This window comes from Aptenodytes forsteri, unplaced genomic scaffold (assembly GCF_000699145.1).
Source record: "Aptenodytes forsteri isolate BGI_AS27 unplaced genomic scaffold, ASM69914v1 Scaffold54, whole genome shotgun sequence".
Taxonomy (NCBI): Eukaryota; Metazoa; Chordata; class Aves; order Sphenisciformes; family Spheniscidae; genus Aptenodytes; species Aptenodytes forsteri.
The window spans coordinates 2,759,788-2,775,808 of NW_008796044.1; the positions used below are offsets into that span (position 1 = coordinate 2,759,788).

Below are 16,021 nucleotides of genomic sequence, written 5' to 3' on the forward strand. Positions count from 1 at the left end.
TTAAAAAAAAAAAAAAAAAAAGCTATTTCTTATACCCTGAAAATTAAAAGTCATTATATATTATATGACTACTTATTAAAGAAGGAAATGGAATATTTGGGGGAAAAAAAAATGGTTAAATGTAGAATGAACAAATCAGCCATTCATAAGCAAATCAAAGCATATCTGAGCATGCCAAAAAGGTTCCTTGGGTTAGTCCACAGTAACAAGTGTGAAACACAAAGCTTTTAAGGATATAAAGAAACAATGACTATTATTTAAAATGAAACATAAAGAGCTGTTCCATGAAATTTTCAGATGTTGTTTTACTGCAACTTCCTTCATTTGGCTTCATAAGAAAAGCCATGCTGGCTCACTCAGTCTCCAACGGCGGCTATAAATACCAAGTACCAAGTATTCAAGTATCCTCCAAGTCTCTTTTTTCGGTTCACATTCCCTGACCTTGATTTTCTTCCACTTAGCAACCCTCATTGCATCTCTCTCCCATTTACTTCTCCGATTCCCTTTTAAACCCCTGTAAACTGTTTGATCCACCACATCTTTTAGACAATGTTCTCTCTTTTGGTCTTTATTTCTTTCTTCAGCTCTCAACATTCACCTGTTCCTGAGCTCCGAGATGAAGCATGCACGCCCCCAACGACCCACTCCTGATTGGTAATGGTCCATCACTAACCAGTGAACCAGCGCTGTTTTCTCCATGAATATCACTTTACGTTTCTCTGCCCTGAATTTCCTCTGACGTTTTATTGCCTTGTTACTTGGTCTCACAAGTTCCTTTTGTGATGCTTTACAGTATGACCTCGTCCTCAGCACCCTGCCATCAGCTACCTTTCTTACCCCACAGCTCACCATCTTCTCCAGGTATCTTCATGTCCCATGAAAATTTATTGGGGAGCTCCAGCTTCTGCTTACTGTCTTTCAAATAACTACTTACCATGCAGGAATCTTCCCTCTTACCCTATGTTAGTTTAGTTTCCTTAAAAGCACTTAGTAACAGATTTTGCTGAGACCCTTTTGAAAATACCAAGGCCCTTCATCAACTAGATCACCCTTATTCGGAAATGGCTGACCCCATCAAAGAACTCTTAAATGTTTCTAAGGCAGGACTACCCTTTACAGAAGCTGTACTGATTCATCAAAGATAGATCATATCCACTTTTCCCCCCCTCCATTTCTATTGTTTCTACTGAGTTGCCCATTATAGATTTTGAGGTCTAAAGCTCCCCAGATCCCCCTGAACCTCTTAAAAAAACCCCAAAAACCTCAAAACTGGTATCATATTTTCCACCCTTAAACTTCAAGTACCTCAAGGAAGCATGCTCAATCTCTGAATTATTATTTGTGTAATTATATTTTAACATATCTGAACGGATCGTAGCGTTAAAGGATAAGTCAGGATAAAAGGAACCCCAGGAGGTCCCTAGTCCAGCCTCCTGCCAAGCAAGGGCAGCTCTGAGGTCAGACCAAGTAGCTCAGGATTTTAACCAACCTGTTCTTGAAAACCTCCAAGGACAGAGACTGCACAGGCTTTCTGTGCAACCTGTTCCAATCCAACGCTTAGGGAAAAAGTTTTACTTTATATCGACTCTGGATCTTAGGTTTCAACTTCTACTCATTGTCACATCCTCCCACCACGCACCACCAGCCACTGTTTAAAGGCCATCGTTCAAGTCTACTGTATGCACCCAAAAAGGCCAACAGTTCCACACTACATACTTATCTCCAATACTGTTCAGATCTGTATTGTCACAGGAAAGAGCGACCTTGAGCAGATCAGAAACTGCATATAAGATATAAACTTACAGTGTTTAGTTAAATAGATGGGACCCGCACAATAGATACATATGTTCAAAAAGCAAAACATAAGGAGCTATAATAGCCTTCTTTTGGTTTGCCTCTATTTCTAAAAAGGGATTGCATCTTCATTTCTCAATTTTTGGCTGTCAAAGTGAAAAGTCAGCATCTGTTAATAAAAATTAAAAAAAAAAAAAAAAAGGAAAGAAAACCCTAAGCACTGCAGATTATATGACTGATAGCAGCGTTGCAAATGTTTTAAAACAGTGGCCTGAAAGACAAGAATTAATTTACTGAAAAATAGCAGTATCTTAGTTAAATGTGACACTGGGAGTATAGAATCAGACAGATTCTGAAACAAGAACGGACATAGAATGGCAGAAGCAACACACATTTTTAGATACAGAACCTCATCACCTACATGAAATATTGGACTAGCCTGTGCAGAACAAAGAACCATTGTGTGTACACCTCTCTGTTACAAGATGCATCAAGGAGCAGGAAACCTACTTTCAAAAATAAATCCCTCTGATGACAAGAATTCAGTAATATTTTTTACACTACTTGTAACACTCCTAAAACGAAAAAGCTCTCTACATTAAAACGAAGGAAAAAACATATATGATGTATGGTGTTTCCCAAAAAGTTTCCTTGAAAGAAAGCAGTAAGATTTTTGTTTGCCTCATTTCCATATACGCTCTCAATTTTGTGGTGATGTAAGAACACATTTGCAAAAAAATGCATGAAACCGGCACAAACATGTCACAAACAAACTCCATATGTTTGCAATTTTCTTACCACTGCTGGAAGCCTGCTGTGGCCCTGAACACGCTCTTAGCAGATATGAATTAGGAGAGAACTCCTCATCAGGATTGGTGTCCATGATTTGATGGGACGTGTTGCTGTCTAGCAATGGCATCTGGCAGCTAACTGGTGGAGGATTATGAGAACTGGGCAGCTGAGCAGATGGGAGAAGGCTAGACGAGGATGTAGGTGGAATGGGACGACCTGGGAAAGAGGACACAGGGATCAAAGATCAGCAATGAATGTAATGAAAAAAAACAAACAGCCAAGTAATTGCACTGTAACTGTCCATCGTCACATACGATTACTGCTGCGCAGAGCCACAAAATCTCTCCGCTGGTACGAACTTGTCCCTTTGTATCATATTCAAGGCATTGTGAGCGGCTATGTTGTGAACTCGTTCCAAAAGTCTCTCCACAGCATCAGCTTGTAACTCATCAGGTGAACAGATGCTGGGTGAATGAGAGCAACTGCACACCACTGGATCAGAAGCAGTCCGTTCTGCGTGGGCACTGACACACACAGCAGCCAAACGCTGAAAGGCCCCAAGCTGCGTTCTCAGATGCTGCAAAACGCATCAGCTACATATTTTACCAGAAGAATTTTCACAGAAATAGTTTTTTTGGCTAAGTAAGACCAATGAGAAAAGGGACTATAATGAGTTGATTCCTGGAATTACAACACATGTCTGTAATCATCTCTTAAACTAATGGTGGTGTTCTAATTTTTGTGGGTTTTTTCACAGGGAAATTGCTCCAGTACAGGAATCTATGAGAGGCATGTAACAAGCACCATATGAAGGCTACCTCCAAGCTAAGGTTCCTCCTGTATTGTTGCAGATCTTTCCAAACCCCACTGACGGATGTGACAGGAAGCATAGGCGACGGCAGGACCGAAAGGGAATTATTCCATTTGTAGAGATGGGCTAAACTGGAATATGGGTTGGAAACTCCAAGCTTTCCTGTCCTTTCCCTCTCATTTCTTTCTGCACCGGTGCTGTCGGGACAATTTCCTGCCTAGCTCACCAGAGAGATTAATTTCAACTCTGAAACCCCATCCTTAATGTGTACGATACACCTCAACCCACTGTAACGACATATTTTCGGTCAAATAAACTAGTGGTATCAAGTCAACAAAAAAACCCATTCATACTTATTTATTCTCTGCTTTTGTGAACTTCCCTCTCATAACTTCATATCAATCCATTCCATCAAATGCACACAGATGAAGACAGGTTTTGGGGGTTTTCTTGCATTGCCTATTAGAATATGACCAGTTGTAGGGATGAGAGGAAGAAGAGAAACACGCGTTCTGATCTCTGCAAGTTTGTCTAGTGCATTGGAGAAATTGTTCATGAATAATTTATACATAGGAAAATATGACCTCTGCGATACTGCCAGAGTCTGTGAGGCAGAGAGAGATGTGCTGCATGGTAGCTACAAATGTTAAACCACAGCAAAACAACATAAAATGGTGCATCCTTATTTCCATCATTCTTAAAGAAACAGTAGCAGAGCAAATACACACTGGCTTTCTCATTAGTTGCATCTTCATTTGTGGAATCAAGAACCCCTCACTTTACACGAATTACACTAAGGTTTATACCATTAGGTAATCTTCTATAGTCACACATCAAATTCCAAAGGAGGGAAAAAAAAAGAAAATGAAAATGAAAAAATTCCGGCCATCACATATAAATTATATTTGGGGAGCAGCAATCAACCAAAGGTACCCACAGAAACTGAAAAAAACTTTCATTGCATGGTACCAGCAAATAGCATGAACTACTTTCTTACCTTCAAAAAGTTTAAAATAAAATAAATAACTCGAGGTAGGCAAGTGACCATTATGCTTATTTTTGATTATATTTTTAGAACTGGATAAAATGGTGATAAGACTAAATGACCAAGTTATCATATGGCAGAAATGGGTTTAAGCTACTCCATAGTAACCCACATCTACTGTCTTTTATGCTAGAGAAAATTCAATATGCATTGAATATTGTCATTGTGGACTTGCATTTATGAGGAAATAATTCTAATATTGATGACAGGAATAATTACTATCATTATTCATGATTATGCTATTCTTATGAAATACTACAGTGAATATCCTAAACATTGCAGGGAAGTGATTGAACAAAACCAGTTTCTAATTATTTCTTTGCAATGTGTTGGAAACAAGCAGAGAGGCTGAGGTTTGACACACCTCAGACAGGAATGTGACACTGTGCCCCTTGTGTGCATTTAATTTTCACATATTCTGGCTCTGCTTCAACATTATGAAGCTAAAAGAAGCAGCTTATATATTCAAAATCTGCATTTACTGTATCATATGGAAATATTACTGTATTATAAAAATGTTGGACGTGTGAGGTGATGAGATGAAGGGAAAAAGATTTTGCCTTCTGTGTAAACTACATCTGGAATTTCAGAGCAATTTAGGTATGTTTTTGCAGAATACATTGCGACAAATGAAAAAAAATAAGAATTCTTTTGCTAATCACATTGTTACCTTCATGAAATAACACAGCCCAAATATCTGGCTGTAAGGTAAAATGCCTAATTACCACAGCTCTGTTTGTAGCTTAGAGGAAACAGAAGGTATCAAGTTGTTTGTTAAAACGTTGCATTATTTTGGCGGGAAGTTGGCTCTTGAGGAAGATTTGTCCATAAGCACGTTAACTGAAAAACATCGATGTCCGTGACCCACAGAACCTATTGCCAATCTGTCCTGTGGTTAGATTTCCTAATAAGCTGCCAAATTTGATTAAAACTTTTCTTGTGGTTGGGGCATTCTTGATCTTTCTATCAAGTTGATTTTTGGCATCTACTAAACGTTATTAAACTCTCACTACAGCCTTCACTCTACCGTAGTGGGGCTCTAGTAGAGCGTCTTCTCTCTGTATGGCTCTCCATCCCCGCTCCCCGAAACACACGGGAATATCTTAAGACACGCAACCTTTTGTAAAATTTGGTGGAAAGTGAGTTGAAAAATTACTGAAGAGGAACAGAAAGAGATACTATTATAGCTTTGTTGCCTTAGGAAATGATTCTAAAGGGTAACTATCTGCAGTACCACAGTTGAGAGAATGGTTGTGAAACTACCGAAGAGAATTGAATGCATGCAGTTAGGCTATAAAGAGCACGATAAATGCAATTTATTTGTTACTATATACTCTTAAGTTAGAAATAATGGGTTCGATTCATACTGTTGAATACTAGTATCTTGGTCAAATAAGTTCAATGTATTATTGTACCATTTAAAATAACAGACTAAGCTTTACAGGTTTTCTAAACCTGAGCTTCTTGTCAGACCCATTCACGTGCCTTCAGATACCTTAACAGTTGTATTTTGAAACTCCCCACCTCTTGAAATGATTCTAAATTTCCATCACTTCACAATGGGACTTGCAATACCCTACAGTATCATAAAATACACTGTGATGTATGGTAACATCAGTATTCTATTACACTGTTTTCAACAGTTAAATGCATAATGTAAACAGGAGTTCATACAATTTGTGCCTACTCTTCATATATTAATATGATAAAGCTTCTATGAATAAAATTTTTATCTAGTTGTGCATTGACACAAACCCTATGTAATACATACTTATTTCTATTGACAGCAATAATGGAATTATGTTCCATACCCAAAGAAACATAAACCAGATACAAATGCTAGAAAGGGAAACCAAAGTCTAAAAGCTGATACATTACAATTTCAATACTAAAAGTTAATATTAGTTTTTCTTCAAACATCTGTTCATATGCATGTTCATACCGCATATGCTCCTGCAAATACTCATACAGACACTGAATACAGTATTTGTAAAGCATTTTTCAAAAAAAGCAGCAGACAGGAACAAAAAAACCTTCTCCTTTTTTTATTTTCCCCTCATTACATTCTCCTGTCATTTATCTTATCTTACTACTTAGAGTGAAGGAAAAAACTCGATAACTCTCCTTCTGGAGGGCAATTCTGATTTGGGGTAGCTTTGGGCTTCCATGCCACATGGCACCTCATTCTGCAAGGGCCTTTTTACCCTCTTATCACTTATATTCCCTTTTTTCCCCTAAGATTGTATAGCAGACAGCATAGACTTATTATTTCCATTTTTTCTTTTTAACAGATTCACATCTGTCTTCATCAGCCCAGGAACTTTTATGAAACCATTCCTCAATTACTGCTACAGTTTAAGTCCCTAAAGGCTTAAAATCTGCCATAGAATCAACATTAAAAAATCGTGCCACGCTTGTAGTAATGATGCCACAGCTCCACAACCATCTTCAGGAAGACATCCACAAAAGCTGGGTATGCAGGTTAGACATAGGTGTGAGGAATTCCTTTATTCTCCTTGTTAAGGACAGCTTCACAGCCAGACAGAGGTTGAATAAGGCACAAGCTTACCGGTGTGAACCTGCCGTGTGTGGTCATGGTATAATGTGGCAACGGAGTGACAGAGCAGACTGTCTCAAGACCAGACATTCACAAGACAGCTAAGAAGAGTTCTGTTCATCTTAATCACAATAACACATTTGGGAAAGAGATACTGTGGTTGCTGTTATCCTAAAAGACCAAAACCCATCATCGGGGCGGGGGTGGGAAGGACTGCCTGCAATCGCTCCTAGCGTTAATATACATAAATAAAAGACACAACCAAAGAAGAAAAGCAGGCTGCTTATCAGTTACTGAAGGATTCTTGCAATATGCTCTCCATACTCCCCCTTCTTCCTCCTCCTGCAAAGGACCTATGGAGTTTTGTGGGTGAATAAAGCCTATGTGTGTGTAAAACCCTGGCCTCTACCTTCCACCGTGGTGCATGACAGGAAGCAGGGAAAAATCACAACAAAACCAACCAGAAATTAAGAATTTTGATGCATGAGGAGTCACTGTGTAAATATGCATTTACAAAAGTACGTCTTGAAGAGTTGTTAAGTAACCTTTCAGCTAACTGTACTATAGTATAGTATTACTGCCTAACAACATATAAGAAACATAATTGTATTTATGTTTATATAAATATTTATATATTTAAATAAATTTACCCACACACATTTAGATAGATACACATAGTATCAAAAAAAGATTATTTTAAGAGGTCTAAGGGATCAATCCAGACGCTTTAAATAGCCATTTTGCCACTAACTTTGTCAGGGGGGAGATCACAACTTGTTTTTTTGCCATCCCACACTCCTAAGTTATCCACTTCAATATAAAAACTTATTTTGTTAGAAAAGATCTGAATCCCAGAGGTGGTAAATACAGATCTCAAAGCTTATTAGACTTGCAATGGAATTCTCAAGCTCTTCCCACCAGGAGAATATCACTTCTAAGGTTAGCACCTGTGTAACAAAAAAATCTGTGTAGATTGTTCAACCCCATGCATTTTCAGCATGTCACACTGAGGATTTCATATACCTAAACAGCATATCTTCAGTGATAAATTACATTTATGAAGGCATCTTCCTATGTGTAGAGGCTTTTATAAGCAAAATCCAGTTTCAATAGCTTTAAACAGCTGGTAATCTTCATAAACAAGCGGTTATAACTATTTTGTACTTCTCTAAGTTAGACTACCTGCTATTCATGCACAAAATAAACATAAATGATCTGTAATAACTTCAGTTAGTCACATGTATTACTATCAATAAAGTCACTTACGTGTTTGTTCTACAGCTCTGGTCATAAGGACCAGGACTCAAATAGAAAAGATATATGCAAGCCAGAAACTCACTGTGCAATCCTCGACACATTAAATTGCAGAAAGAAGGGAAACTTTAAGATAACTGTTCGTATTAAAACAACTGTTTGGAAGATGTAGTAGCATTCAAGTATTAATGCAGGAAGCTAGGGAAGTAAAAAGTGAAAGGAGATGAGTTGTTTCTACATAACTGATGGCATCATAACAGAAGCTGTAGAACACTTAAATGGCAATTAAGATTTTGACATTTACTGATTGAAGCTGATATTCATGTTACACCAATACAAAGTATAGAACCCTATATAAAGTAATCCCATAAAAGTATGTTAGTGACTTAAATGATGGACAGTATCATTAGCAGCAGTTGCTGTGTTGCTCATATTTACTAAGATTATACAAGGAAGGCTATCTAGTAATGGCATTGGCTGGACATTACCTACAGGTGATAAAAGAGAAGGATCAGATATCCCCCCTCCTTTTCTCCCTTGCTTCAGGAAACAGAGCTGGAAAGCCAAACGGAATCAATACAAGGAACATAGCCAGGACCCTGCTGTCAGGGGTAACACACACCCTGCCCTCCTCCCCCTGCAGCACAGGCATTCTCACTACATTTCCAAGTCAGCCTAACCGAAGCATCTACACTGTCAGCAATATTAAGTTCATTTTAAAGAGTGAGAAACGTTGCTAAATGTGCCAGGAAACAACTAGATAATGTAAGATGCAAGTTTCTGCAGTGCAAAGCACTATAAATTAAGCAGGCGGCTGATGAAGGTAAAACTTTCCTGAGGTATAGCACATTCAGCAGACTTTCCTATTCCTCCCCAGAATAATTGCTTTCTGCAAGAAGAAAACCTGTCCTTCAAATATTTCTGCAAAGCACATCTTGCCAATGGGCTGGGCACTCTGAAGCAGTCTCATATTTAATAACTTAAATATATATTGTCATAACTGGCATAAGGAATATAAATATTTTGGATTTGATGAAATTACTACAGCTAACTGACAACAGGAAAAATCACCCATTTTCTGTATAGTAACAGCATCTACTATTTTCGTAGCTAAAACGGCATTTGTACTTCAGCGCACCGGGGGCCAGCCTGGAGCCCCACCAGGCAAAGCTTTTCTCAGGGGAGAAAGTCATTTTCCGCCAGAGCTAAGCAGCCTGTACTGCCAGCTCTCAGGAGACAGACAAGACACACCACCTAACAGTTACCTCATTGGCAAGTAGCAATGCTAATTTATCTGTAAAGAGGACTCAGTTAACCCTTTGTTCATCAGGCTGCACTTCAAGTTGACAAGACAAAACAAAAGCCCAAACTGAAGTACGCGAGAAAAAGAGGGAAAGAAATCTGACAATTTGTGATCATTTTCCTCAGCATCAAGTTGCTTTCTGTTGCCTAAACTCCTGTTGTGTTTTTGGTTTTTTTTTTTCCCTAAGGCAAACAAGCTTCAAACAGCAAAAAAGAAAGATATAAATCAGGATTTGGATGATAGAGAGTTATCACTGAAGAAAGGTACTTCCAGTACTTCCAAAGCTCCTATCTCTCCAAAAGCGACAAATGAACAAAACCAGCCAAGCTGAGAAGAGTCTTTTCACAGGGTCTATTTCACAAGAGTTAAAGGAGAAAAAAGCACGGGGCTGATATTCCTGCACAGACCTGTTTATTGATGTTTTTAGGTATTTCTCTGCATCAAAAAGGACAGTCAGAGCAGCTAAGGATGAAGTTGATACCATCATACCATTCCGGGGAAACATAGCAGGTGGCTTTGAAACAATTAAAAGAGAATGCCAAAAAAGAGATCTAGACACAGTAAGTCATCATCTGTGATTTACATAACAATGAACCAGAGAAGAAAAATCAGTACTATGGGTTTGTATCTTTCCCATTTAACAAAATGAACACCACTCTACGTGCCTTGCTTAGTTTTTTCAAAACTTTTGTTATGCAAAAAAAGCATAAAATCCGAGCAACAGCATGAACAGAGTGAAGATAATAAAAAAATAATAATTATGTAACTACGGTACAGGCAAGAATATGCCCCCAAAGGCAACTTCTATCAATGTATAAGGAAGATTTGTATCTTTGGTCAGTAGCTCCTCTGAGAGCAGAATGGCAGAGCCCTGCACGGCGCACACAGAGAGCCTGGTTATGCTGTTTTCACCAACACTTTGTAGATTCTGCTCTGCCAAGTAAGAAACAGTGAAGCCATTTGTGGAGTGAGATGTCTATGTCTACAACTACATCCTTGCGGACTGCATGTGTGACGGGTTGGCTACTGTCCACTCTGCTCCCTGGGGCTGCCTGGAGCTACGTTCCTTCAGAAGGACCTCACTTGGGCCCCTGAAGCCCTAAGACCTTTCTTCCTTTATTTTTTTTTGGTGGGTTTTTCATTTCAAGGTGGCTGAAATGTTGAAAGGCTCGTGTTGCAGTTCCCCAGAGCAGCAGGAGCCGAGCGTCAGGGTTGCTGAGGCACAGCTCCATCACAGCATCCACACATGAACTCCTGTTGCATTCAGGGTGAGTGAAAGCATTTATGTTGGCAAGATCTCCAAAGACAATACTGGAGCCAAACTTAGCGCAAGCAACATCCATTTTCTCCCCTCTCAAGCAGGCAATGGAACTAACTCTTCTCTCAACCACCCCCATGTTTCCTAGAGCCTTTCTGTGAAACATCAAAAAGCAAAATCAACTCTAAGGGGACCAAAGCCCTCAGGAAAAGGGCACTGAAGAAATTAACACATACCTGCCAAAATCTCTACCTCCTTTATGAAAATATGAAACACAGTAACATAGGATGATCTGATGCAGCATAAAATATAGTTTGGAAAGATTCTTAAATTCACGTTGTACAAGCAAAATAGTGTATTTCTTTAGAAAACATAATCCTAGAAATCACGATCTTACCTGTGTAGGTATAGCATTTTAATAGTCTAGAAGTTAAAATGTTGTTTAAATAGAATTATCCTAAAACTCAAGGCTATTTCTTCTTAGGTACATGTTATAATTTATATTTTCATTTCCAAGCAATCCTACGGGAGGGGTGGGGGGAGAGGGTGTTGGAAATAAGTCAAGAAAATCCCAAAGAAAACAAAATAATCCCAGATTCTTCGTGACAGTAATGCATAAAGTCTCATTCGTTTAGCATTGTTGTAGTTCTAGTTAAATTTTGCCAGCAGGACAAGAAATTGTTTATAAAGTATTACATGTGATAGAAAAAAAGAAAAATTTTAAAATGGCAACCAGTTTCTGTTACAAAGAAAAGGAAAAAATCCAATGTTAAAATATATTCATATTTAATATGTTCCTCTTCCCTCTCCTCTGAAGTAGAACCATTTACTGCACACCCAGGAATACAGTTTGAGAACTGTAGATAATAGAAAAGGGACGAATGAAGAACCAGCAAGTCCTGGTCTTTATTTTTTATTACAGATGCGTTCTACAAGCTTGTTCAAGTTTTCTTATCTTCCTTAAACCATTTGACCTCTGTATTTCCTGAACTACTGCACACGTGTAATTCTTGAATATGAAAATCACTGTACCAATGCAAGATACTATCATTACTAAAACCTATGCAGAAGAATAAGACTAACTTGGAAACCAATCACTTCTCTTCTGACTTTCAGCGTTAAAGTTAAATTAATTTTCCTAAGCAATCCATCCACAAAATATATCAGTTATGGAATTTGGATATTAAAAATAAGTAGACAGTCATGACTTAAAAATTATCTAAACCTATTCAGTATGTAAAGGAATAATTTGCTGCTGTCAAAAGCTAATGTCACTTAATTCTTGTCTTGTTAAATCATCTGATGCCTCTTTCTTTTTTAGTTAAACAAAGATAAATAATAAAAATAATTTACAGCTAGAAGATGTTACGGTTTTGCAGCTGTTCAGTGTCTTTTGGGCAGATTAGATTCTGTAATGAGAAGTTATAAGCCTCATTTTATAAAAGCTGTTGCTGTCTTGGGAAAAACATCAGTGAATAAGATTAGAAAACTCTTTTCCTTCATGAACCTATTACCCTAGCAAGCTGATTACTTGGCATATGTTTGATACCCTTCATAGCTGGAAAACAGTAATTTGTTTCAATGATTTTTTCCCATCACTCAAAGTCAAAATGTCTTCTCTAATCGTACTGTACCTCTGATTTAGCCAGTAAAATCAGAGCAAGAACAGACAAATCCACATGAGCATAACTCACGTGAACTTGCATTAACTTAACTTCCCTAAAAAAGGTTCTACTGAACTAACTATAACTAACATTAAATTATAACAACTCATCAACCGCCTGTTCCTTGTGGGACAAAAATAACATTCTAAGATTAGGAATGTATTTAGAAAAAACTTACTGGAAGATTCACAACCATCATCATATGTGACTGCATTTCCACCTTTATAGTACCTTAATAATATGTGCAGCTTTTAAAAATTGGGAAGAAAGAAAATTTCCTATTTATCAATCTTATCAGCTAAGCATTTGTGCCAGGGAATTCCACTAATGAAAGGGTTGCAATCAGGCCCTAGGTAGGTAATTACCAGGCACCTTATGAAATCCACCTCCTTAGATAAATCTACAAGTACTCGATTTGGTCTTTATTCTAGTGACAGAGAGTTCAGACTATGCTGTGCTGCAAACTTGTTTCCACTATACAAACACCTCCTGTTTACCTTCACCTTATTTTATTGCAATTCTAAATACTGTTAAACAACAACTCACGCCATCGCCACTACATATCCCGCTGAATGATGTTGGCTTTATTTCTATTAGAGAAATTTATTTCCAGGATCGTTGCAACACTTAGTGATTCAAGTGCCTGGAATCACTAATAGGTGGGGAAAATAACACTATCTTGAACAAACATGAGAAAACTCTGACCTGTAATTATTTAACAAACTCTGTGAAAGTGATTCATAGATAGTACTAATTGGTGGGAGCTGGATAATGATTAGAGAGTTTGTGTTAACTCTTTGCAACCTACTAAAAAAGCAGCTCTAATTTCTGGTGAACAAATGTGAAGTGAACACAAGGCTTCACATGATCTAAATTCACAAGGCTAAATAATTTAAATAATATGCTTAAAATCTGCTCTATCATATAGTGCAGTGCCAGTGCTATATTCTGGCTAATTCTGCTTCAGGTTATTAAAACCTACTTTTCTTAGTTACACCTACAGTTTGAATACAGTATTCCTATTTGCTTTCTAAATGCGTGTAGAATGCACTTCTGAATTACTGCTAAACATCCGCTGTGATACACTCTAGAGATGTTTGTATTTTAGTGCTGGGAGATACTAAGGTGCAATAAGAAAAGTATCAGTATGACGGGAATTAATCTTCCATTACTCTTGATACTGATACTTACATTTACATATAATCTTGATATTTACTTTTTTCTTGCTTTATCTGGTTTCTTGTCTCAAGATCCAATCTTGCTTTTCTTACACAACCCGTATTGACATTAGCAGGAGTTTTGGGTGTACAAGGAAACTAAAGGCTTGACTTTTCAGTCATGTATGTCACTGGCAGGATTTTCCAAAGCACAAAAGCGCGTAAGCATTTAACTTCCCTGTGTCTTACTGCATCTTCAGGCAGCTAAACATCTTTTTTTCTTAAACATTCAATGAGTGCTACAAATGTTTAAGACTGTTACGATTTTTTGCACTGAACATTTGTGTTGCCTGACAAGAAGTTATCGGGCCCCGCAACAGATCCTGCTTCAAGGATGAACATTCCACCGTTTAATAGCAAACCACAGCGGAATCTCAGCTCCATGTAAGTCAATACAAATTGTATTTTTGCCTTCAACACAGCCAGGATTTCACCCTAGAGTCCTAAAAAGCTTTTGCACAGAGAGCAGCTCCCCCAACAGCAGTCTTTTCCTGACCGGAATACCAGACTGCTGCTGTTCATTCAATCCAGGATGGTCCAATGCGCTCAGATCTAGAACTACAGCTTGGAGCTAAACTGCAGTTCAATATCAAAGGGGGAAATGAAATACCATCACTAATACGGAGCTAGCCCTACTTAGCCCTTTAAAAATCTCTCTGATGTCTTCTGGTAGAGCTGACTATTCCCTGAAGAAGACATGGAATAGAGAAAGTATCTACATACAGGACTATGGACAAAACTACCAAACCACTTGCAAATGAGCAATTTAAGTGCAGATAAAATTTTGTTCACTCCCAGTATTGAAAAAGGTTTGAAATATTGTGAAGTTGATTTCCAGTTCAGAGTCTGGGAAGTAGACTCAAATAAAGAAACAGAATATAAATTATGGAAGCAAGGACAATATCATCTACTGTTTGTGAGCGACATCTTAAATGAACACTGGAATCTGCTCACTTTCCTTACATGAAAGCTGAAAAATGTTGATTTCTTGAGTGAGTTTTATGTCAAATTTCACTTTATGTGAAAAGATTTAGCCAAAACAAAGCCTAAGTGGCAGACTGCAACACAACAGGTATCTGACCATTAACTATTTTAGCACTGCTGTTTATCGCCATAATTAATGGCACTCTGGGAGAACAGTACAGGAAATTAAAAAGATAAATTTCCTTTCAATGAAAAGAAATCACGGACATGAAAGACTACTATACAGAAAAGGGAGCTTCACTCTGCAGTACTAAGAAAACCTGTAACCTGATTAAAAGGCATTTGCAAGCACAAGATTAGATACGTTAAAAAAGTAAGAAGTCTTCTCATTATAGTTACAGTTCAATTTGCCAGAACGAGGGAATAAAGATACATGTTCTTCCCCTGAAAACAAACGGGCTCTGTTCCATGCCTTTTGGTAAAGCAAAAACCGCCCTGAAAATCAAACAGGCTACAGAATAGCTTGAATGTGCTATTCTGTATTTCAGCATGAACTGTATCTTTAAAATAAGGACAGTTTCTCTCATCTTTTCGATCTTAAAGCCCTTTACAAATACAGCTCAGAAATACATGGACGGAGAAGAATTAAAGCAACTGAAGCTGAAATATGCTACTTAGGAATCCAAAGTTTGTTTACACCATTAGAAGGCACTCAAATATATATCCCCATAAATGACAAGGTCCCAGCAGCAAATTAACAGGAACAATTTTCCCATCTCAGGAGCTGTCAAGATGGGCTCTGTTAGCCAATTTATCTTACTCTAGCACATCTCTGGTGCTTGTCAATCAATATGTGAAACATTTGGTGCTGATTGCCATTTTTCTATCCACTTCCTTTTGCCTCTCCTACCAGGCAATTTACTGCAAGTCAATCAAGGTTGAAGCAGACCTTGTTTAAATAAAACACTGTTGAGTTCTTTTCACACCAACAATTTCAAAAAACAGAATGAGCTGTAGCTTTTCACATTTACATTTATACTACTTTTTCTGTTTTTCCCAAATGCCATGCTCAAGCTATAAGTCATAACTAAACCCAGCTGAAGGCTTCTGGAGAAAACAGTCAGGGAAGATGAACTGAATATAACTGTATATGCTTTCACTGTCAAAAATTCAGTCTATCAGTGGAGACAGAGAACATTAAAAAGTACTTAAGTAATATGGGATTGTTTCTTTTTCATTCTGGCTTGAATTCAGGTTTCCACACCACAAAAGCAAGTTCTAACTTGTCTGAACTTCTTAACTCAGGATAATTATTTCAAATATTCATATACACTGCCATTTTAAGGTAAGAAGGAGATCAACTACTATACTTATAACTGCATGTCACATATAAAAGTATGAA

At 37.8% G+C, this 16,021-nt stretch overlaps 1 protein-coding gene across 3 annotated transcripts in view; it reads right to left on the reverse strand.

The window, feature by feature from the left end:
• Nucleotides 1-16,021, reverse strand: part of TENM2 (teneurin transmembrane protein 2) — a 600,599-nt gene that overhangs the window by 265,335 nt on the left and 319,243 nt on the right. For all 3 annotated transcript variants that reach the window (XM_009285708.1, XM_009285709.2, XM_009285710.1), the window contains one exon: nt 2,593-2,802. In XM_009285708.1, the coding sequence (XP_009283983.1) occupies nt 2,593-2,802 (210 nt within the window). The remainder of the gene's footprint in view (nt 1-2,592; nt 2,803-16,021) is intronic.